The sequence below is a fragment of the Orcinus orca genome, chromosome 5 (genome assembly GCF_937001465.1).
Source record: "Orcinus orca chromosome 5, mOrcOrc1.1, whole genome shotgun sequence".
NCBI classification, from domain to species: domain Eukaryota; kingdom Metazoa; phylum Chordata; class Mammalia; order Artiodactyla; family Delphinidae; genus Orcinus; species Orcinus orca.
The window spans coordinates 49,511,790-49,537,517 of NC_064563.1; the positions used below are offsets into that span (position 1 = coordinate 49,511,790).

Sequence of the window (25,728 nt, forward strand, 5' to 3'; positions counted from 1 at the left end):
CAAATGAAGCAACTGACAAAGGATTAATCTCCAAAATTTACAAGCAGCTCATGCAGCTCAATAAGATAAAAACAAACAACCCAACCCAAAAATGGACAGAAGACCTAAATAGACATTTCTCCAAAGAAGATATACAGACTGCCAACAAACACATGAAAGAATGCTCAACATCATTAATCATTAGAGAAATGCAAATCAAAACTACAATGAGATATCATCTCACACCAGTCAGAATGGCCATCATCAAAAAATCTAGAAACAATAAATGCTGGAGAGGGTGTGGAGAAAAGGGAACACTCTTGCACTGCTGGTGTGAATTGGTTCAGCCACTATGGAGAACAGTATGGAGCTTCCTTTAAAAACTACAAATAGAACTACCATATGACCCAGCAATCCCACTACTGGGCATATACCCTGAGAAAACCAAAATTCAAAAAGAGTCATGTACCAAAATGTTCATTGCAGCTCTATTTACAATAGCCCGGAGATGGAAACAACCTAAGTGCCCATCATCGGATGAATGGATAAAGAAGATGTGGCACATATATACAATGGAATATTACTCAGCCATAAAAAGAAACGAAATTGAGCTATTTGTAATGAGGTGGATAGACCTAGAGTCTGTCATACAGAGTGAAGTAAGTCAGAAAGAGAAAGACAAATACCGTATGCTAACACATATATATGGAATTTAAGGGAAAAAAATGTCATGAAGAACCTAGGGGTAAGACAGGAATAAAGACACAGACCTACTGGAGAACGGACTTGAGGATATGGGGAGGGGGAAGGGTGAGCTGTGACAGGGCGAGAGAGAGTCATGGACATATACACACTAACAAACGTAAGGTAGATAGCTAGTGGGAAGCAGCCGCATGGCACAGGGATATCGGCTCGGTGCTTTGTGACCGCCTGGAGGGGTGGGATAGGGAGGGTGGGAGGGAGGGAGAGGCAAGAGGGAAGAGATATGGGAACATATGTATATGTATAACTGATTCACTTTGTTATAAAGCAGAAACTAACACACCATTGTAAAGCAATTATACCCCAATAAAGATGTTAAAAAAAAAAAAAGTCTGGTAAATATTACTCTTCTAAGATTAAAATCTTGAAAACGCACATTGATTCTTCAAGTGCCTAAAGCAATAATATATTTGACTTCAAAGTCCTATATGAGCTGATGGAGGGTCACAATGTGCATTAGTTTCTCTTAAAAGTGTTCACAAATTGAATCTCAACTCTTTTCCAAGGCTTGTGTCCTCCATCTAGATGCACTGTATATCTTTAGGAAGTTTTTTATGACTGTACTATTTTCCCCCTGGATGTAATAAGGGCAAAAAAAATCAGTTACTAAAGCAATAATAATGTAGTTGTGCATAGAAAAATTTTTATAGGTGGATTATTTGCAATTTAGCTTATATGTAATGCAAACGTCTAAATCTAGGTCACTTTTTTTTTTTTTTTGCAGTACGCGGGCCTCTCACCATTGTGGCCTCTCCTGTTGCAGAGCACAGGCTCCGGACGCGCAGGCTCAGCGGCCATGGCTCACGGGCCCAGCCGCTCTGCAGCATGTGGGATCTTCCCAGACCGGGGCACAAACCCGTGTCCCCTGCATTGGCAGGCGGACTCTAAACCACTGCGCCACCAGGGAAGCCCTAGGTCACTTTTGTTATTTGTTTCCTCCCATCTCCTGACATTTCCATTGCAAACTGTGGAAATGAGAGAAGTAATTATTGAAGAACAATTCCCTAGCTTCGTGAGCTTAAGTTTCCTCCTTACTTCAACAGGTTTTTTTACATCTTTATTGGAGTATAATTGCTTTACAATGGTGTAGAAACAACCTAAGTCTCCATCATCGGATGAATGGATAAAGAAGATGTGGAACAGGTTTGGTTTTCTAGGCAGGAATCTAGGTACCCAGGGGGGCAGGATTGTACTAGTACACTGTAGAAGTTTGCAATAATTCAGAAATTCTCTAGCAATGATTTCTTCCATCTAAATATACTGTATAAGTAGGATCCATGGTCAAGTTGTTTATTAAATTTTTATTATCTCATCATTCCTAACTAGTGGACTGGGATACATTCTCAACTTCACAGAGAAATAGGAATACAGACTTTTATGAGAGAAAGAAGAGAAAAGAGAAGGCAAGGGAAGGAAGAGAATTAAAGACTCCCAAAGAAATACACAAATTGTATAATCCTGTTACCAAATTTGATCAAAAGGCAAAACACATCAAGGATCAAACTTTCTGGGGGGAAGGAAAAAAAGGGAGGAAGATTTATTTTCACTCAGCACAAATAAAAAGGAACAAATTACATTTCGGTTATATAAATACCATTTGGAAGATGAGATATATTTAGCTGCGCATCATCCTCTAACTTTAAAAATAATTAGCAACTGTAGTAACTGGAGGCATGCAGAATATGGGATGAGGTTTCAGTGCTAGCAATAAGCAAAGGCCAATTATGATATAGTACAGATAGATATGTGCTGTGAAAATGGATGCCTGGGAAATAAGAAAAAAACATCCGGCCTAAAGGATGATTAATAAAAGTAAAGCTGAACATTTCATATAAGGTGAGACTTCCTGAGTGTTCCCTGGTGTCAGTACCTTATCTAATCTTTTTTATTTTTTACTAACACTTAGCGAAGAAACTGGCACAGATTTTCAGTGTTGTTGAACTTGATAATATTTAAGGGAAAAGAAAAAGGAGTTAAAAATGTCTTAAACACACACAAAGATGCTTCTCCTTTTAATCAAAATCTAAATGTTCCAAAACATTACCACCTTTGCTGAGATGTAGTTTCTTTTTTTCTCTAAATATATAACTAAAAATCAGGTACCCACTTTAAAGCACATTTTCTATTATTTTGTAGGAACATTTAAATTGTAATTAGTATTTAAAAGAGGATTTTGTACTTAACCCAGTCTCCTAAATACTTCACTAAAGTGGTTGGATAGAATCATGCAAATAAATTGATTCCCAGGGCACAGTTTGCATTTAGCAGTTAGGTTGCACTGCACATCTTCAGTTGTTCATCAGCTGAAAGGGCAAAAGGTTGCCAGACAAAAGATCTCTAAGATCTGCACTAGGTGGTTGGTATGATGGATGAACAAAGCTTTCATAGTTTGGAAGATTATTCTTTCTTCTTTCCTGTACATTGTTTGGACAGAAGGTTTGACTTAATTAGCTGGAGCATTAAAGAGGAATACCAGGCAATGTTTAGCCTCCTCCAGCTCTCTAGAAAAATGAACTGGGCTGAATATTTGATTGATTTAAAAAGAAGCAGAAATGTTTCCTCTCTTCCTTCCTTCCTTCTTCCTTCTTACTTTACCTTATTAGCTTGGAAAGTGCATCCAGATATCCTGCCTAATTTCTAAATGTGAAAATGCATTATATTTGTACCTGTTTCTGTCTTCTAGTGACACTAGAGCAGTTGCTATCATTTGGATGCAAACATAACAATCCCAGAGGGGCTACAGCCCAACAGTCTGTAGAAAGTTCAAATGCACTTTTACATAATGACACCAGAGCACTTATTTTAATAAGGGTGCAGACTTAGTATTAATTATGGTTAAGAAAATAATCCCAAACTTGAAACAAATTGGCTTGTCTTTTGAGTATTCCAAATTCTACCAGTTTTGTTCTTCTTCATGTTGGTTTGCTCTAGTCTGTGCCATAAAGTTGATGACGGCAAGCCCACAGTTTCAAGAATAAGCCTAGGAAATGCCAAGAAAAAGTCCTGGAAACTTAGTTTTGTAGTAGCATATGCAAGTCTTAAAATAGCTTGATTTTAAGAGAACACTTGAACATTAGAAGGGATTGGGACAGCAAATGCTCTGAGAAAATTACAAAAAACCTTAATTATTGCAGCTTTTTTCTTTACTGGAGAGTTTGAGTATATCAAATAATTCTTCCTGAATTCAAACTTATTGTTCTTTATATCACTGTTCACTGGGGGTTGCTTTATTTGAATAATCAACTCCATTAGGCTGGAAAGCTCCATGAGAGTAGATAACATGCCTGTTTGTTTCATTCCTGTAGCCTAGCACAGTCCGTGCTCAATAAAATCTGCTTGCTAAAGATTTTTCCTATCAGAGGGCTTGCTTAAGTAAGTAAATGATTAGACTGATTGTATTGAAACTGATTGTAATTTTATGAAAAAAGTATATATATCTCCAATGTGCAAAGAAAAGATTTAGGTAATATGATGAATATATTGCAAACTAAAATTATAAAAATATTCACGTATATTTGATTTTATTTTACAGGACATTGATTCTAGGGAAAGTAAGGTGAAGGAAAAAAATATATCATATTAAGGTGCAGAGAGAGCAGTGACATTATTTTTGGAGAAACAAATATTTTAAGTAAATTTTATTGTAATACACATATGTACAGAATAGAGTGCCAAATCATGCTTAATGAATTTTCCAAAGTGAGCACCCAAGCATATTGAATTTCTATCATTAAAATGGTTATACACATAAAATAATCTTATTTCATTTAAGATCAATTTTGTGTAATTTAACTAATCAGTGAAATTCTTTGGCCCTAGTGATATTAAATCTATATTAACATTGGAGAGATAACAACAAATACGTGTTTTTTATCTGCCATATAAGATACCATGCCTTTTTCAATAATTCTTCTATCATATTAATTATTTGACCAAAACCTAGTAAATTAAAAATAATATTTTACATTATTTAAAACTTTTATGATGTGCCATATAAGCCTTCAATTATTTCTCATGAAAACATTGTATTTTATTAACAGGTAGTTGGATATATTTTATAGTCAAAGATTTTCTATTCTTAAATTGTTTCAGTTAACTTTTTTCTGGATACTTTTCCTAGATTTTCTATTAAATAATTTTTGTTTTTTTTATTCAGAGATAAATATTATGACCTTTAAATGAAGTTGAGATAATGTTGCTTAATGTCCTATTCAGTCTCTCATTGTCTCTAGAATATCTGCTTCAAGCTCTTCTAGCTTGTTTGTTCACTTTCCATAATGGGATCTGTGTCACATTCTGGACAAAGTCATTCTAATTCCTGACAACCTTATTCATCGTTCACTCTAGTTGATCAAACAGATCTGTATTAAGACTCTTCTAGAATTCCAGGCACTAGAGTTATTGTTTATTTTTTCTCAAAGAGAAATAGTTTTGAAGTTTTTTTATACTAAGCTAAAATGATCTCTCTATGAATTTTACCTAAATGTTCTCTGCTTTGTGCCCACATAAAATATATTAAAACTCTCTTTATGACAAAATTTTTGTTTTACTTGAAGCCAGATACCTCACCCCCTCACTCAAACACCTCTTTTTGTCTACCAGACTAAAGATAACCTCTTGGTTCATGAGAAAATGAGGTTATTTTTATTTGGAGATGTATCATATGATAGCCAGGATTCTGTTGAATTTTTTTTAATCCACAATAAAATATCAAACATGTTTTTTTCAGGAAGTTGTTTGTTACTCACTTATTGAATTCTATTGCCTAGTGTGTGCCAGGAACTCCATGGGCAATGGACATAGCAGTGACAGCTGATAAGGGCCCTGATCACAGATTTCCATCAATTTAATGAGTGGAGATAGACAACAAATAAAGTAATATCGTTAAAAATTCAGGTAGTTATTTTATCTATGAAGACAAGACAAGCAGTATAACCAAATATCTTTCAAGAACATGTGATAATTCAGAGCTGGCTATTGAGTCATAGAAAGGAATTGTGAGAGGAACTAAGGAAGGATAATGAAAGTGAACCTTACTTCCTGCACTGGTTCTTGGTTACAGCCTTCTGGCTTTTATCTAGAAAGAGAAATGCGAGAAGGAGTGGACTTTGCAGTTCTCATAGATGCTAAATACAGCCCAGACAATTTCTTCTGGGCTCTTCTTTAGTGACAATGATGAATGTGGCTTCTAAATGACTTGCGAATTGCAGCTAAGTCAGTCACAGGACTCTACTTCTTATGTCCAAGGCAGATGAACCATAATAAAAACTAAAAAGGTAGTTATTTTACACTGGGAAGTGTGATTTAATAACTTGTGAATTTAAAAGAAGTGTTCCTTGGACACTATTGAATTTTATGCAAAAATATTGAGGTAATGAAAAATTAATATCTTTTCTATTAAATTGTATTGTCTTATGATTAGGGCTATAGATATATTTCTCTTGTTATGATCAGATACATTTTCAACATTTTATGACTATAGAATTATGAAATGAAATATAAATTATGAAATATAATATAAATATGATTTTTGGAATTAGAAATATTAAAATGTCCTTAATCTGAGAGGTGGGATAAACGTTTATTTTCTACATAGAGAATGGTAGATTTTTAAAGAAGATAAGGAGTATTTCTGCCAACAACATATTCCTCTTATGTTTCAAAGTGTGTTTTATTTTTGTTTTTTTTTTGATACGAGGGGTTCTAAAGTGTTATTGCAGGTGTCATAATTTAAAAATAGTTTTAATTTCATAAAATGAAGCAGAAGAAGTTTGTTATAAATGTTATTGGTTGTGTGATCTTGGGCAATGTGCCTAAATTCTCCAATCATTAGTTGATTTGTAATATAGGGATATTAATGCATTTTACATAGAGTGGTTGTAAACTAAATATGAAATATCTATACAGAATATTTAGAGCCATACCTGGATATGAATAAAATATTTAACAAATGGAAGCTATGATGATGAAGAGGAGGATAGCGATAGTGGTGACAACACTGTCCTGTAATCACTGGAGCTATTCTAGCAGCTGTTTGCTGACTTCCCACAGTAGGATCCACATTACTCACTGGACAAAGTTTGCCAATAAAGATGTGAGATAGATTTTATTTGGGAAATAGAGACACAGAAGAATTAATTATCTTTGTAACTCTGTGGTAAACATGGGCTTCAAAAATCAAGTATGTGTTTGTCTAAAGGCCATGCTATTTCTGATGCATCATTGTTTGTTAGAAGTTTAATAAAAAAGCAAGGCTTTGTGTGTGTGTGTGTGGAGGTGAAAGAAAAACCAAGAAATCCATACTAAAGTGTGTGTTTAGATTTTTAACTTTTAACATCATTTATTTCAATATTTTCAGGATTAAAAAGTAATTAAAATAGAAGTATTGCGTCTTTTAAATGTGTTCATACTTCTAAACATTATCATCCCAACTCTTTTTTGGAAAGTACATTCTTTTGGACATTCATGTACCAGTAATTTATATTATCCATACAATGGTGACAGTGTTATACATGAGATAGCTTTTTTTTCTTTTTGCGGTACGCAGGGCTCTCACTGTTGTGGCCTCTCCCGTTGCGGAGCACAGGCTCTGGACGCGCAGGCTCAGCGGCTATGGCTCACGGGCCCAGCCGCTCCGAGGCATGTGGGATCCTCCTGGACTGGGGCACGAACCCGTGTCCCCTGCATCGGCAGGCGGACTCTCAACCACTGCGCCACCAGGGAAGCCCATGAGATAGCTTTTAATTTAAATGTATATTTATTTTATGCTGTGTCTCTTTTGCTACTACCATCATTTCCTCTTACATTTTTAACGTTTTTTGTTGGTATAGTTTGAAAAGAAGTATTTTAGGTGTTTCTGCTTCCTATGCTGTAAATCAGTGATTCTCAATAGGAAGGGAAATAAGAGTAAAAGAAAATGGTGATGATTAGGAGACACATCCATTTAGGGGTCTACCAGACTTATTTGCAGGACTTTTTAAAATTGCACATACCTACCTGGAAACTTTGATGAAGATGTATGTCTTATTCTCTACCTTTAAAATCACTGTCATTGTGACTCAATATTCCAAAGGCAAGTAAGACCTTGTTATTCAAAGGTTTGTAATTAGTAAAAACAGAAAACAAATTGCCATTCAGATTCTGGGTTTCCCGGGTGTAACTTTTTGTAAGGTTCATTCCCCAGGCTCAAATTTTCTTTGTGACTCTCTCCACTCCTTTAATGAACTTATCCACTCTCGTTTTAATTATTCTTGTCTATGGTGAACTTCCCTGCGTCTCTCCACATTCTTATCCACAGCACCTTGCTGGACCCTAGAGATAAAATCCCAGTCACTTGTATATATACCTATGTTTAGCATTCTGCTTCCCTGTTCAACTCAGTGAGACCACACTATATTTAACCTCCACAAAAGTGCACACTTCTGTGTTCTCCCATTCAATGGATACCCTTAACCTTCTCCCAGTATCACATTACATCCTGAAGGGATGCATGATATTTGATTTATAATCACAGGGCTTGTGCTCAGACTCTAATACTAAAAATAGGGTAAACTTGCATGAAGTTATTCAACTTCTCAGGGACTATTTATCCATACATTTTTACTCGATTGTATCAAGGAGACCAAAGTGACTGGAGTATAGTGAGCAGGGAGATAATTTTAACAGAAGTAGGCAAAGAACATGCCATATAAGTTCTTTTAGATAATGATAAAATTTGGATTTTATTCTAGATAAACTAAGAAATCACTGGAGAGTTATCTCGGCAGTGATAAGATCTGGCTTACATCTTGAAAAATTAATTGCAACCATAGTGCGGAGAATAAACTACAGAGAGACAATCGTGGAACCAGGGAGACTGGCTATTGTAGTAAACTAGAAGATACTTTCATGGCATAGATTAGGTTTCTAACTGAGGATAGTAAGATCTGTTATTTTTTGGAATATTTTGAAGTTTGAGCTACTAGAATTTGCTGATATGATATGGAGGGAGTAAGGATTCAAAGATAGCAAAGATTTGGGTTTTGAGAAACTTGAACATATAGGGGACATTTACAGAGATATAAAAAAATTCATGAGTATATATATGGTGTTTAACATTATAGAAATAAGATGAGATTACTTAGGGAAGCATATAGGAAAACAGAAGGGAAGAGATCTAAAACCTAAGCTCTGGAAAGCTTTAGATGTAGGGAAGATAAGAATAATTCACTTAATTATTTATCTATTCACTTTACTGAGTAATTATTCATTGACTATCTATTATGTGCCTAACAATGTTGTAGGTACTGGATAATAAAGCTCTGAACAAAATAAACAAAACCCCTTTTTCTTCTGGAGCTTATATTTTGGTGAGAGAGAGAGAGAGACGATGTATAATATCAACCAGTTAAATACTACATGCTTAGGGGACAAAAGAAGCAGAGAAGGAAAATGTTTAGCATGTAGAAAGCTGAAAATGTAATAAGGTGACCAGGAAAGTCTTTACCAAGAAGGTGATTTTGGATCGACCTGAAGAAAATGAAAGATATATTCATGTACTAATCTAGGGAAGGAGGCAAAGAAACCAGTGAAAGAGACTCAGTGCAAAAGTTCTGACTATACTTAGTATAGGAGTGTGCCAGTAAGTTCAAGAAACAGCAGGGAAACCAGTGTGGCTGGTGTGGAATGGAGGCGGTTAAGGCAGAGGAGATGAAGTCAGAGAAGAGATTGTTTAAGGGGCCTATAAATCATTGTAAAAGATTTCATTTTACTCCGAGTGAGATGAAAGCAAATGAAGGCTTCTTAACAAAGAAATGACATGACCTGACAAACTTAATAGCTCCTTTTGGCTGCTGTGTTGAGAACAGATGGAAGTTGAACAAACACAGAAAATAGACACCATACAGGAGGCTAGTGCAAAAATACATGTGGGAGATGATGTTGGTTGGAACCTAAGAAGTAGCAGTGGAAGTGGCCAAAACTGGTTAAATTCTGGGTATTTTCCAACTTATTCTATTTATTTGTTTGTTTTATGCTATAGTGTAGGCATCACATTCTTCACCTAAGGAATTCAGTATGCATCTTCCTCCCCTCAAATAAGGCATATTCTTAATTATCCAAAATAACATCATCCTTAACAAATTGAACAATGATTTCTTAATATCACCTAATGCCCAGACTATATTTATGATTATTTTAGATTAAAAGATACATAATGAATATTACCAATTGTAAGCAAAGTGTACTCTTGAAGAGATTTCTTTTTTTAATTTAATTTTTTTATACAGCAGGTTCTTATTAGTTATCCATTTTATACATATCAGTGTATACATGTCAATCCCAATCACCCAATTCATCACACCACCACCCTCCACGCCGTTTTCTTCCTCAGTGTCCATACATTTGTTCTCTACATCTGTGTCTCAATTTCTCTCCTACAAACCAGTTCATCTGTACCATTTTTCTAGGTTCCACATATATGCATTAATATATGATATTGGTTTTTCTCTTTCTGACTTCACTCTGTATGACAGTCTCTAAATCCATCCACATCTCTACAAATAACCCAATTTCCTTCCTTCTTATGACTGAATAATATTCTATTGTATATATGTACCATATCTTCTTTATCTATTCATCAGTCGATGGGCATTTAGGTTGCTTCCATGACCTGGATATTGTAAATAGTGCCGCAATGAACATTGGGGTGCATACGTCTTTTTGAATTATGGTGTTTTCTGGGTATATGCCAAGTAGTGGCACTGCTGGGTCATATGGCAATTCTATTTTTAGTTTTTTAAGGAACCTCCATACTGTTTTCCATAGTGGCTATATCAATTTACATTCCCATGAATAGTGCAAGAGGGTTCCATTTTCTCCACACCCTCTCCAGCATTTATTGTTTGTAGATTTTCTGATGATGCCCATTCTAACTGGTGTGAGGTGATACCTCATGGTAGTTTTGATTTGCATTTCTCTAATAATTAGTGATGTTGAGCAGCTTTGCATGTGCTTTTTGGTCATTTGTATGCCTTCTTTGAAGAAATGGCTATTCAGGTCTTCTACCCATTTTAGATTGGGTTGTTTGTTTTTTGATATTGAGCTGCATGAGCTGCTTGTATATTTTAGAGATTAATCCTTTGTCCGTTGATTCATTTGCAAATATTTTCTCCCATTCTGAGGGTTGTTTTTTGGTCTTGTTTGTAGATTCCTTTCCTTTGCAAAAGATTTTAAGTTTCATTAGGTCCCATTTGTTTATTTTAGTTTTGATTTCCATTACTCTAGGAGGTGGATCAAAAAAGATCTTGCTGTGATTTATGTCAAAGAGTATTCTTCCTATGTTTTCCTCTAAGAGTTTTATGGTGTCCGGTCTTACATTTAGATCTCTAATTCATTTTGGGATTATTTTTGTGTATGGTGCTAGGGAGTGTTCTAATTTCATTCTTTTACATGTAGCTGCCCAGTTTTCCCAGCACAACTTATTGAAGAGGCTGTCTTTTCTCCATTGTATATCCTTGCTTTCTTTGTCATAGATTCGTTGACCAAAGGTGCGTGGGTTTACCTCTGGGCTTTCTATCCTGTTCTATTGATCTATATCTCTGTTTTTGTGCCAGTACCATATTGCCTTGATTAGTGTAGCTTTGTAATATAGTATGAAGTCAGGGAGTCTGATTCCTCCAACTCCATTTTTTTCCCTCAAGACAGCTTTTGCTATTCGGGGTCTTTTGTGTCTCCATACAAATTTTAAGATTTTTTTGTTGTAGTTCTGTAAAAAGTGCCATTGGTAATTTCAGAGGGATTGCATTGAATATGTAGATTGCTTTGGGTAGTATAGTCATTTTCACAATGTTGATTCTTCCAATCAAAGAACATGGTATATCTCTCCATCAGTTTGTATCATCTTTAATTTCTTTTGTCCGTGTCTTATAGTTTTTGCATACAGGTCTTTTGTCTCCCTAGGTAGATTTATTCTTAAGTATTTTATTCTTTTTGTTGCAGTGATAAATGGGAGTGTTTCCTTAATTTCTCTTTCAGATTTTTCATCATTAGTGTATAGAAATGCAAGAGATTTCTGTGCATTAATTTTGTATCCTGCTACTTTACCAAATTCATTGATCAGCTCTAGTAGTTTTCTGGTGACATCTTTAGGATTCTCTATGTATAGGCATCATGTCATCTGTAAACAGTGACAGTTTTGCTTATTCTTTTCCAATTTGTATTCCTTTTATTACTTTTACTTCTCTGATTGCCATGTCTAGGACTTCCAAAACTATGTTGCATAATAATGGTGAGAGTGGGCAACCTTGTCTTATTCCTGATCTTAGAGGAAATGCTTTCAGTTTTTCAACATTAAGAATGATTTTTGCTGTGGGTTTGTCATATATGGCCTTTATTATGTTGAGGTAGGTTCCCTCTATGCTCACTTTCTGGAGAGTTTTTATCATAAAAGGGTGTTGGATTTTTTTCAAAAGATTTTTCTACATCTATTGAGATGATCATATGGTTTTAAGCCTTCAATTTGTTAATATGCTCTATCACATTGATTGATTTGCATATATTGAAGAATCCTTGCATCCCTGTGATAAATCCCACTTGATCATGGTGTATGATCCTTTTAATGTGTTGTTGGATTTGGTTTGCTAGTATTTGGTTGAGGATTTTTGCATCTATATTCATCAGTGATATTGGTCTGTAATTTTCTTTTTTCGTAGTATCTTTGTCTGAATTTGGTATCAGGGTGCTGGTGGCCTCATAGAATGAGTTGGCGAATGTTCCTTCCTCTGCAATTTATTGGAAGAGTTTGAGCAGGATGGGTGCTAGCTCTTTTCTAAATGTTTGATAGAAATCACCTGTGAAGCCATCTGGTCCTGGACTTTTGTTTGTTGGAAGATTTTTAATCACAGTTTCAATTTCATTACTTGTCATTGGTCTGTTCATATTTTCTATTTCTTCCTGGTTCAGTCTTGGAAGTTTATACCTTTCTAAGAATTTGTCCATTTCTTCCAGGTTGTCCATTTTATAGGTATAGAGTTGCTTGTAGTAGTCTCTTAGGATGCTTGGTATTTCTGCGGTGTCTGTTGTAACTTCCCCTTTTTCATTTGTAGTTTTATTGATTTGAGTCCTCTCCCTCTTTTTCTTGATGAGTCTGGCTAATGGTTTATCAATTTTGTCATCTCAAAGAACCAGCTTTTAGATTTACTGATCTTTGCTATTGTTTTCTTTGTTTCAGTTTCATTTATTTCTGCTTTGATCTTTATGATTTCTTTCCTTCTGCTAACTTTGGGTTTTGTTTGTTCTTCTTTCTCTAGTTCCTTTAGGTGTAAGGTTAAATTGTTCATTTGAGGGTTTTCATGTTTTTTAAGGTAGGCTTGTATTATTATAAACTTCCCTCTTAGAACTGCTTTTGCTGCATCACATAGGTTTTGGATCATTGTGTTTTCATTGTCATTTGTCTCTAGATATTTTTTGATTTCCTCTTTGATTTCTTCAGTGATATCTTGGTTATTTAGTAATATATTGGTTAGCCTCCATGTGTTTGTGTTTTTTACATTTTTTTCCATTTAATTTATTTCTAATCTCATAGCATTGTGGTTAGAAAAGATGCTTGATATGATTTCAATTTTCTTAAATTTACTGAGGCTTGATTTGTGACCCAAGATGTGATCTATCCTGGAGAATGTTCTGAGTGCACTTGAGAAGAAAGTTTAATCTGCTGGTTTTGAATGGAATGTCCTATAAATATCAATTAAATCTACCTGGTCTGTTGTGTCATTTAAAGCTTGTGTTTCCTTAATAATTTTCTGTTTGGATGATCTGTCCATTGGTGTAAGTGAGGTGTTAAATTCCCTCACTAGTATTGTGTTACTGTTGATTTCCTCTTTTATAGCTGTTAGCAGTTGCCTTATGTATTGAGGTGCTCCTATGTTGGGAGCATATATATTTATAATTGTTATATCTTCTTCTTGGATTGATCCCTTGATCATTATGTAGTGTCCTTCCTTGTCTCTTATAACATCCTTCATCTTAAAGTCTATTTAATCTGACATGAGTATTGCTACTCCAGCTTTCTTTTGATTTCCATTTGCCTGGAATATCTTTTTCCATCCCCTCCCTTTCAGTATGGATGTGTCCCTAGGTCTGAAGTGGGTCTCTCGTAGACAGCATATATATGGGTCTTGTTTTTGAATCCATTCAGCGAGCCTGTTTCTTTTGGTTGGAGCATTTAATGCATTCACGTTTAAGGTACTTATCGCCATGTATGTTCCTATTACCATTTTCTTAATTGTTTTGGGTTTGTTTTTGTAGGTCTTTTTCTTCTCTTTTGTTTCCCACTTAGAGAAGTTCCTTTAGCATTTGTTGTAGAGCTGGTTTGGCCGTGCTGAATTCTCTTAGCTTTTGCTTGTCTGTAAAGCTTTTGATTTCTCCGTCAAATCTGAATGAGATCCTTGCTGGGTAGAGTAATCTTGGTTGTAGGTTCTTCCCTTTCATCACTTTAAATATGTCATGCCACTCCCTTCTGGCTTGTAGAGTTTCTGCTGAGAAATCAGCTGTTAACCTTATGGGAGTCCCCTTGTATGTTATTTGTCATTTTTCCCTGGCTGCTTTCACTAATTTTTCTTTGTCTTTAATTTTTGCCAGTCTGATTACTATGTGTCTCAGTGTATTTCTCCTTGGGTTTATCCTCCCTGGGACTCTGCGCTTTCTGGACTTGGGTGGCTATTCCTTTCCCATGTTAAGGAAGTTTTCGACTATAATCTCTTCAAATATTTTCTCGGGTCCTTTCTCTCTCTCTTCTCCTTCTGAGACCCCTAAAATGTGAATATTGTTACTTTTAATGTTGTCCCAGAGGTCTCTTAGGCTGTCTTCATTTCTTTTCTTTTTTTTTTTTTCTTTATTTTGTTCCACAGCAGTGAATTCCACCATTCTGTCTTCCAGGTCACCTATCCATTCTTCTGCCTCAGTTATTCTGCTATTGATTCCTTCTAATGTATTTTCATTTCAGTTATTGTACTGTTCATCTTTGTTTATTTCTTCTTTAATTCTTCTTGGTCTTTGTTGAACATTTCTTGCCTCTTCTCGATCATGCCTCCATTCTTTTTCCAAGGTCCTGGATCATCTTCACTATCATTATTCTGAATTCTTTTTCTGGAAGGTTGCCTATCTCCACTTTTTCTGGTTGTTTTTCTGGGGTTTTATCTTGTTCCTTCATCTTGTATATAGCCTTCTGCCTTTTCGTCTTGTCTGTCTTTCTGTGAATGTGGTTTTCATTTCGTAGGCTGCAGGATTGTAGTTATTCTTGCTTTTGCTGTCCGTCCTCTGGTCTCTGGTGGATGAGGCTATCTAAGAGGCTTGAGCAAGTTTCCTGATGGGAGGGAGTGGTGGTGGGTAGAGCCAGCTGTTGCTCTGGTGGGCAGAGCTCAGTAAACTTTTTTGCACTTGTCTGCTGATGGGTGCGGCTGGTTTCCCTCCCTGTTAGTTTTTTGGCCTGATGTGACCCAACACTGGAGCCTACCTGGGCTCTTTAGTGGGGCTAATATCAGACCCTGGGAGGGCTCATGCCAAAGAGTACTTCCCAAAATTTCTGCTGCCAGTGTCCTTGTCCTCACGGTGAGATACAGCCACCTTCCATCTCTGCAGGAGACCCTCCAACACTAGCAGGTAGGCCTGGTTCAGTCTCTTATGGGGTCACTGCTCCTTCCCCTGGGTCTTGATGTGCACACTACTTTGTGTGTGCCCTCCAAGAGTGGAGTCTTTGTTTCCCTCAGTCCTGTCAAAGTCCTGCAATCACATCCCACTAGCCTTCAAAGTCTGATTCTCTAGGAATTCCTCCTCCTGTTGCCAGAACCCCAGGTTGGGAAGCCTGACATGGGGCTCAGAACTTTCACCCCAGTGGGTGGACTTCTGTGGTATAAGTGTTCTCCAGTTTGTGAGTCACCCACCCAGCAGTTATGTGATTTGATTTTATTGTGATTGCACCCCTCCTACCATCTCATTATGGCTTGTCCTTTGTCTTTGGATGTGGGGTATCTTTTTTGGTGTGTTCCAGTGTCTCCCTGTCAATGATTTTTCAGCAGTTAGTTTTGATTCTGGTGTTCTTGCAAAAGGGAGTGAGAGCACGTCCTTCTACTCTGCCATCTTGAACCAATCTCCTTGAAGAGAATTCTGATTTGTTACTTTTTTGAAGGTCAAGTTGACAGAATTTACTGATGAACTGGATGTGAGGAATGATAAAAAGGGAGACAGCAACACTGATGTTGAAGTTTGGAGCATAAGCAAGTGGAAGAATGGAGTCATTTTTAACTGAAATGGGAAAGAAAGCCCATGAGGAAAATATTAAAAACCAATTATGGCTATAAATGTTTGTGATAGTAGATATCTAAGTGGATGTGTACATTAAGTCCAGGGTTTCAGGGAGAGATCTGGGCTGCAGATATAACTTTGGAAGTCATCAGCATGTTGATGGTAGTTAAAATTGTGAAACTAGGTTGGATCCCCTATGGAATAAATATGTAGAGAAAATAGAATATGTCCAAGAACTGAGTTTTGGAACACTGAATCATTTAGAGATGAGAAGAGGAAATACCAAAGGAGGCTAAAATAGCAGTTTTGGAAAAGTTAGACAAAACCTGGTGATTTCTGGGTTCCCAAGACCTAACTGAAGATGTTTCAAGGAAGAGAAGATGCAAAATATGTTGAACATTGATGACAGGTTAAATAAGAAGATTGAGAAATGATTATATGACTTAGCAATGTGGAAGTAACTGCCAACCGTTATGAGAGTGATCAACATGAGGTGACTGGGATAGTGAAATAGTGTAAATATAGAATGAGAGGATAGAAGTAAGTAATTAGTAGCATAACTCATTTAGAGGGTTTTGTTGTCAAGAGAGTAGGAACGCAAGGAAGTAGCTATTGAACAATGCATGGTCTTTTTTAAAGATTAGAGGTACTACTATATATTAGTAAACTAATGGGAATGATTCAGTAGAGAGGAAAAAATGATGATGAAAGAGAAAAGAAAAATAAATTTAAAAGCTGAGTTCTTGCATAGTCATGCATGGGCCCTGCATAATCCTGCCCATGGTTAGAGATGAGAGACAAAATATACACTGTAGAAGGAGGGAGGTAAAGTAGTTAGGTGTGGATTTTGATAGGTTGATTGGTGAGCTGATTGAGTCTGGGATTTTTTTTTTCAATGTAAAATGAAAGTTTATAACAGAAAGTGTGTCTGGAAGAGGAATTTTTAAGCTTTGAAGAGAGAGAAGATATAAATGTTATTTAGAAAATTTGTGGAAATGAATTGGTGAGGGACACAACACTGGGCAACATTAAAGACCTTGAGGATAAGGTCTTGAATTCATTAGTAAGGTGTGTGTGTGTGTGTGTGTGTGTGAGAGAGAGAGAGAGAGAGAGAGAGAGAGAGAGAGATAAAGATTGAGAGAAAGAAGTCAAAACGTTGGATAGATTATTAGTATGAACACTAAAATAATTAAAAGTGCTTATATGATTTATGGTAGAGAGAAGAAAAGTAAGCTAGATGCTAAAAATTTCTATAAAATTTCAATAAAATTCATTTCATTGAATGAATAGGATTCACCAGGATTTAAGCAGATGACTATAGCAAAAATGGAGAGTGGATAGCATAGTCTGATGTAGTCTGACACAATCTGCTTCACGTGAACTGAAATATTCTGAGGGAGAAGGGAGGAACAATGTTTTCAAAATGGTAACCACTACTCAAATAAATAAATAAATAAATAAATAAATAAATATATAAATATATAAATAAATATATATATATATATATATATACACAAATCTATGGTACAAGAATAGTGAAATAAAAACAGCCATCAGTTTAATGGACTGAAGGTGAAATAGAATCTTTAGGATCAGCCATACATCACTTAAAGTCAGAGTTAAGGAAATATTCAGAAGTTGAAACTGTTGTGGTCAGATTTGAATCTCAGAAGGAACAGTTGATAGGGTTTGGAGGTTTGAAAAAGGTAGTAATGTGATTAGTATCTTTTTTTCAGTATAGATATTATCAAAACTTTAGACAAACTATGATCTATCATATTTTTCTAAAGAAGTTATTACTTTTTTTTTTTTTTGGTTGGTGGAGTGGAGATAGTAAGTCAACTAGTACATAATTTTCATTTCTTCGTATTTTTTTGAGGTAAATATTACTGAAAAACAAAAAAAGTTATATTACGTTCCTCACATTAATTAAAATTTTCCAGCATCTGTTTCTTTGAAAAAATAAGTTTAGAACAAAAATCCTGCAGATTAAGGTAAATTATAGTTGAATTACAATGTTTGTCTACCTTTCTGACATCATACAAGATTCTTTTTTTTAAAGAATTTTGTTCCAATTTCTCATGATAAAGGCCATTTTTAAAGTAAAGTAACATTTTTTTTTTTTTGCGGGACGCGGGCCTCTCACTGTTGTGGCCTCTCCCGTTGCGGAGCACAGGCTCCGGACACGCAGGCTCAGCAGCCATGGCTCACAGGCCTAGCCACTCCGCAGCATGTGGGATCTTCCCGGACCGGGACACGAACCCGTTTCCCCTGCATAGGCAGGCGGACTCTCAACCACTGCGCCACCAGGGAAGCCCCAAAGTAAAGTAACATTTTTTAGAAGCTTATTTGTCCAATAACTTTCCATATTGGAAAGAAAATAGAGTTGAAATTCTCCCTACATGGAGCACAATATTATTTTAATACACTTAAAATAGTTACAGTTGTTTTTAATAACCAGTTAACACTGTAGTGGACACTGAGATACTCATTTTAAAAATGATTGAGATCAAAATAGAGAAATTTGATTAGAATCTTAAAAATAAAAAGTGTTTTCCTCACATTGAAATTTTTATGATTAAGGTTTTGTTGGGTTGGATTTCATTAAGAAAAACTGACCACCGAGTAGTATAGTCTTGCTTATTTTAAATATTAAGTATTCTGACACCAGCTATTAGGAAAGGAATGATAGATATGTCAGATACCATTTATGAATTCATAAATACTGAGGAAAAATAGATTTTTAGGAATTTTTTTGAACTTGCCAAATATATATCTAATCTTTGTATATACTAATTACATACATTATAAGGAAACAATGAAAAAAGTTTGCTATTTTTTTAAAGTAATTTTTGGTATGTTTAATTTCTAATACTCCAGTGATACTTTATGAAAAAATGCTGCATAATCAATCCACTGTGATAAGATTGTCTTTAGGAAATATCTTTGAATTAAATACCAATTTTGTCTTCTATAAACATAATAAATAAATATTTAATTTTAAAGGCTATGACTATATTGTGGTTACTTTATTTCTGCTACAACTTAAGAAGGCCGATTTTGAAAGCATTTAGCCTGTTATGAATATTCTCCCAAAATGCTATTTATATCTACAAAACAGAGGTATATACTACAGAAAAATGCTGAATATATTCTTATCTGTGGGTAAGTTAAGAAAGTGAAATGTAGAGGAAAAAAATCATCAATTAAGGAGTGGTATATTACAGTTATTTATTCCTTTTGACTTTATATATATTATTTCATCACTAAGAAAGTCAAAGACTATTTTTACCTTTTATATTTAAAGAATAGACAATCCATAAGTATTTCTCAAGATATTATGAAATTATTTCCTTTTATGATAAATGGGTGTCCATAATATTACATAGTACTTAGCTTATGGAAGACAAAACTGTTATGAACTTTCATTTTTCTATATTTTCAGTAAAAATGTTTATCCTTTATTTTCTGTGGACTATTTTGAAGGTTGGATGGATAACATTAAGCGAATATAAATTAAAATATTGAAGTTCAGGTACAAAAAAAAGCTAAACCCAATTTCCATGTGGTTTCTATTTAAAAATTTTATGAGAATTTTTCAACTTTTATGATAAGACATCAAACTATTGCCAAATTTGAATGTTTGTAGGTCTCTTGTGTGACATAACAGCTTAAATACAGGATACTCTTATTTTATTGTTATATAATAACAATTTAGAATGAATGAGTAGATTTAAAGAATTTTTGACATTCAAGATGCATTAAAATATGTTACCTGCCGTTATATATGTGTCTATATAATTGTACATGCGTAACTGTTTAGATCCATTGCTCATATTTAGCATAAGTTTATTAGTGATACCTTAAAACAAGTTTGCGTTGGGTATATGCCCCTCTAACTAATCTCACTCATATTGCTATGCATTTTTATAATCTGAGGATAGCATATTTTCATATTTACAGTACCTTCCAAAGTAGAGTACATAATATAATAATGTACACAAGTTACCTAAGAAAAGTGACATGGTTTTTATGATTAACTTGTAATATTTAGTAAAAGTTGACTTTAGCATGTTTAGTAAAGCATGGCCCTTAATTAAATTTCCTTCACTGCCAAAATTTCAAAAACACGGTGTTGTCTAGATAAGAATTATGTTATTATCATAATTTATTGGAAAATGCCCCTATTTCTTCAGTATTTTATAGAGGTCAGTAGAGTTTTACTCATTCTTAGGAGGATTTTTAATGTTTATTATTAGTAGTAATATTAAAATTGCCATTCTTAATCATGCCTACTATGTGATAAACATTGTATTAGGTAATTTAAATTCATTCTCTATTTTCACACTAATTACAGAATTTGAGATTTATTTTGGTGACAAAAGTAACAAGTTTTAGGTAGGCTGTATTCTTGCTAACTGAATTTTTTTTTTTTTTTTTTTTTTGGTACGCGGGCCTCTCACTGTTGTGGCCTCTCCCGCTGCGGAGCACAGGCTCCGGACACGCAAGTGTAGTGGCCATGGCTCACGGGCCCAGCCGCTCCACGGCATGTGGGATCTTCCCGGACTGGGGCACAAACCCGTGTCCCCTGCATTGGCAGGCGGACTCTCAACCACTGCGCCACCAGGGAAGCCCGCTAACTGAATTTTTAAAAATACATATTCATTAATGGATGGATGGATAAAGAAGTTGTGGTATATATATACAATGGGATATTATTCAACCATAAAATAAGAGAAAATACTACCATTTGCAATAATATGGACAGACCCTTAAGACATTATGCTCAGTGAAATAAGTTAGAGAAAGAAAAATACTGTATATAATCTCTCTTATACATGGAATCCAAAAACAAAAACATACCAAACTCATAGAAAAAGAGAACAGATTTGCGGTTACCAGAGGTGGAGGGTGGGGAGGGGGAATTGGAGGAAGGTGGTCAAAAGGAGCAAACTAGATTAGTACAAGGGATGTAATGTACAACATGATGGCCGCTGTATGATATGTAGGAAAGTTGTTAAGAGAATAGGTACTAAGAGTTCTCATTACAAGGAGAAATTTTCCTTTTCTTTTTATTATATCTATATGAGATAATGGATGTTAACTAAACCTATTGTGGTAATAATTTCACAATATATATAAATCAAACCATAATGCTGTATACCTTAAACTTACACAGTGATGTATGTCAATTATTTCTCAATAAAACTGCGAAAAGTAATTAGGTTTGTTATCTATAGTTATACTCAGTATGAGCTAGGGATAATATTTTTCTGTTTAATTTGTGATTTTCTAGCAGCAGGTTCAAATTCATAGGCAAGATGTTTATGACAGTTTTCCATATTGTCTCTACTAGGAAGATTATGTCCACACAAAATATCTTGATATACACTATACATAGTGTCCTGGAAGAGTGCAGATTCCGGGACATACACTCCCTTCATTTGTGTACTAATGTATTTTAAGGGATTCACTGAATACTTTACATAGCTTTATCACTTTATAACATTTGTTCTTATTTTGTCCTTGGGTGTATTATTTTGTTACCAGCTTTCCACTCAGAGGCTAGGCTGTGATATTGGGACAAACACCACTAGTCACAATGCCACTGGGAATAAGGATGCTTATTAAGGAATAAGTATGTGCATCAGCTCTGCTTTGATGACCATCTGGAGAATCAAGTTCCTCCATTTGAAATTAATAGCAAGTTATTTGACATTGGTTTCCTTAGTAGTCCTTGAGGTAAGCTGTTATCTCTTTTAAATATTTTTGTTCTTCAGTATAACATTAAATGAAGAATTGGTGTGGTGCTTTCAACTCAAAGAACAAACTGTAGCAAGATCAGAACATAAGACTGAGGGGAAACTTCTGCACAAACAGAAACATCTGATTCAGGATTAATACATTAAAACTCCAATTAAAACATGCAGTTGAATGAATTATCCTTTTTTTTTTTTACATTTTACTTGAGCTATAAATTAAATTGACCCAAGTTTATTTCACAGTGATGATAAAAATGAAGCTGCAGTACACAATAGATAGCTGAAGTAGACACAATAAATCTTTAATTTTTTAAATCAGCCATGAAAACAGCAGCAATGCTAAATTTTAACCAGTAGAATATGACAACCTGAGAAATGAAACAACCTGGCTCAAAAGTGGAAGCCTCAAACTGCAAAAGAATCTAAAGTGGAGGGATTTAGATCTCCATTTAAGAGGCAGTTACAAACCTCACAGAAGAGGTGAAATTAGGAATGATTCTGCACATGCAGGTGGAGGTCTAGTTCTTCTTCTAACTAAATTTCCATTTAATGCCAAAGGACAAGAGTCAAATAAAAGTGAAGACACACCTACCTATATATTCATGAAGAGGAGCCCCACCTGTGTGCAAATGTGCTTGACAGAGGGATGTAAATGTGGAGAGAAATTCAAGAATGAAGGATAAATTGAAAAGTAATAAAATTATTTTAAACATGAGAGGAGTTTTGTATGAATAGACAATGGTAATGTTCTGGGAATAAATGAATTATCTGCATCTACCAAAAAACACAAAACTCAACTGACAGTAGAAATTAATTTGATTTGCTCTTCAAAAATTCTATTTTTGGATTTCTATTTTCAGCATTAAAATTTTAATTTCTAAATTTGAAATAAAGACAATTTAGTCTGATAATTTAGACCTCTTGTTTCCTCAACAAGACAGTAGGGCACGTGGATAACCATTGTTACCTTCCTAGTGCATAGAGTTTCAGCTTAAGCAGAGAATTTTCTGTGAGTAATTATTGGATATAGTAGGGATTAAAAAATAATAGTAAACAGTAAAATCTAGAGTGGCAAGGTGGCTACGTGATCTAGTGGGAAAAAAATGGGCTTTGGCATCAGAAAGACTTGGGTCAGAAACCCATTACAAACCATGTCTAACCTTTGATTTTCCCCAACTTTATTCACCCTATCTCTTCATCTAACTAGGAGAGATAATACCTTCTAAGCAAATTTGTTGTCAAAATTAAATTAAATGCATTAATATATGTAAACACACTTAGTCCAAAGCTAGAAACTTGATAAATTTCTTTTTTATTTTTTTCCTTTCTTTTCTCTCCTTCTCATCCATCATTCTCTAGAGATTCTTTTTACTGTAGATCAGTTCAAGAGTTCAAAATATCTGCAGGCTGGATCCTGAAGATTCTGTGAGTACAGACTTTCAAGAACAGATAAGGGACCACCTCATTCTATCAGGAACAAACAGAAAATTATATAAGTAAATATTTTTAGTCTTTATCCATTCTTAACACTTTGGTACTAACTCTGAAATACATAATTTTATCAATAGTTAAACAGTTTGATGAGATAAAAATATACTGTAGTATCCTTGTTCAAAGTTTTCTTAGATATAAATCCATAACTGGATAAAAATTGTACCTCATAAGTCTTTTATATTTTTGTGGATCTACCACAAGACTTAAAAGACAAAAGTATTATATTTATCACTGTTTATACTCTATGTTTAGGTTTAAGGCATTAAATATGCTCTTGGTGGCATGATAACCTAACCATTTGTTTCACATGCTAGACATAAGAAAACTATAAAACTACAGTATTATGGTTTCAAATAAATGGAAAGTTCAATTTTTAAACTGTGCTTAAAATTGGCATTTCTAATTTTGTGAATTTTTAAATTCAATTCTTGCATTCTAGTTATAACTTAACTGTTGTAGAGTGCCAGGGAAGTTAAATGAAAATGAAATATTTTACATACATTTTTCATATTTTTTGCTAGTTACTAATGATGTCATTAATATTTATTTGAGCCGTCTTTAATGTGGTATCTTCCCATGGTGAAAAATGTTCAAATAATATTCTATAGAAAGAGATGTAATACTGTGGCTAGGCATACACCCTGATAGTGTATGGGTGTGAAGGGGGAAACTTACTAAATATACCTTCTTTAATATGGAAGTATGTATATTCTAGTTATTAAGGGATATGCTCCAAAGCATTGTACGTTGGCATTAGTTCTTCCCGATTTTTTCTAACCCCTTTCTCTGTTGTTTACCATTTCAAGCTAGTAAAAATGTTTAGTATGCCCTTCATAATGTCATAGGGTTTCCACAATTCTCTAATTGCTCAACCATCTTTACTTTCATTCCATGACGGTCTTCTGCATACATTTTTTTTTGTTGTTGTTCAGGATTATGGTTCCAAACTTTTTAACCAGGGAAAAAATGGTATAAAGAGAAGCTACCGTGGATTAAACCACACAAACTGCAGAATTATAATAAATCAATGTTCTGTGTCATTTTGTTAAACAAGAAATAAGTTCACTTAGACTATTTACTAATAATTTTTTTAAATACTTCAAAAAATTAAATAAAAATACTTCAATATGTAGCTGGAATCTTTTTGATGTTGAACTAATTTTTATATTATTTTCAATATTAAATTATCAAATATTTTTGTTCATATTCTTACAATCATCTTTTATTCTCTTGTTTTTCTTCTTTACTGAATAATTTTCAGTTCTTAAATCACTAAAGATTGAAGATCAATTTTGATTTTTCATCACCTTATTACCTTCCACTTGTGGATATCTGATTATGTTTATATCTAGAGCAGGTTTACAATGGGAGAATTTACATATGATGCACCAATATTTTATAAAGTCAAAACTACTTTACAAGATAAAGGTTATTGATCCTTAACTACGTTGAAAAGTTGGTTGAGCATATTCTGTTAAAACCTTAATTGATCCACCATTTAGATTCACTTATTGACACCAAAATCTTTCCCTAGTCCAAAAACTGGAGACAAAAATGTTAAAAGACAATGTTGAAATAATTTCTAGGCCTATGATGGAACTGCTCCTGCCTGAGGTGCTATATCAGCAAACCCAAACTTTGAAAACATTTGTACTCCTGTAAATGCTCTGTTTTACCAGAAAAGTAGTACAGTTAACCCTTGAACAACATGGGTTTGAACTACTCAGGTCCACTTATATGCATATTTTTCTCAATAATAAATACTACAGTACTACGCGATCCTCTGTTGTTTGAATCTGAGGCTGTGGAATATGTATACGGAGGCCAACTATAAATTATACTGGATTTTCAACTTCACAGGAGGGTGGGTGCCCCTAATCCCAGCATTGTTCAAGGGTCAACTGTACATCCAGTCAGCCAACCCCCAAACATCAAGTCAACTCTGGGCTCTATACTTATTTCCTTATCCTTGATCTTTATTAAGGTCACACATGCAACACCAGCCAGTCCTGTCCTGTCTCCTTCTTACTGCTTCTAAAGTCTATAAAACTCGCTCCTGTCCAAACATCCCTCAGGAAGAGCACTACACTGCTTGTGAAACACTGTATTCCCCCAGTCCATAGACTGTTTTCCCTTGAATAGAACACCAAACCCGATACTAAGTTGTTTTATTTTTGTCGTTTGACAGCAATGAATATAAATTTATGTTTTAAGCAAATTTTCTGTAAAAGTTTCCACATAAGAAAGGGCAATTGTAAAGATGAGGTTCAATTTCATATTTAGAAGTTAATAATTTTTCTCACTTTAAAAATTACTTATTCATTACATATAAATGATCTCCATTGTACTCATGATAGAAAAAGAATGTAATTAATTAAAGATAAAAACCATCCAATGTGGCTCTATATTATAATTTAGGTAGAGATCAAAAAACCTATCTTAATTTACACTT

General features: G+C 34.6%; 1 protein-coding gene across 2 annotated transcripts in view; it reads right to left on the reverse strand.

The window, feature by feature from the left end:
- The window catches only part of BCHE (butyrylcholinesterase), an 88,580-nt gene that overhangs the window by 37,412 nt on the left and 25,440 nt on the right, over positions 1–25,728 (reverse strand). The window contains exon 3 of one of the 2 annotated variants that reach the window (XM_033412252.2): positions 22,058–23,249. The exons of the other annotated variant lie outside the window; for it this stretch is intronic. Within the exon in view, the coding sequence (XP_033268143.1) occupies positions 23,222–23,249 (28 nt within the window). The 3' untranslated portion in view covers positions 22,058–23,221. Of the gene's footprint in view, positions 1–22,057; positions 23,250–25,728 lie in introns of those variants that run through there. 2 annotated transcript variants of the gene reach the window in all.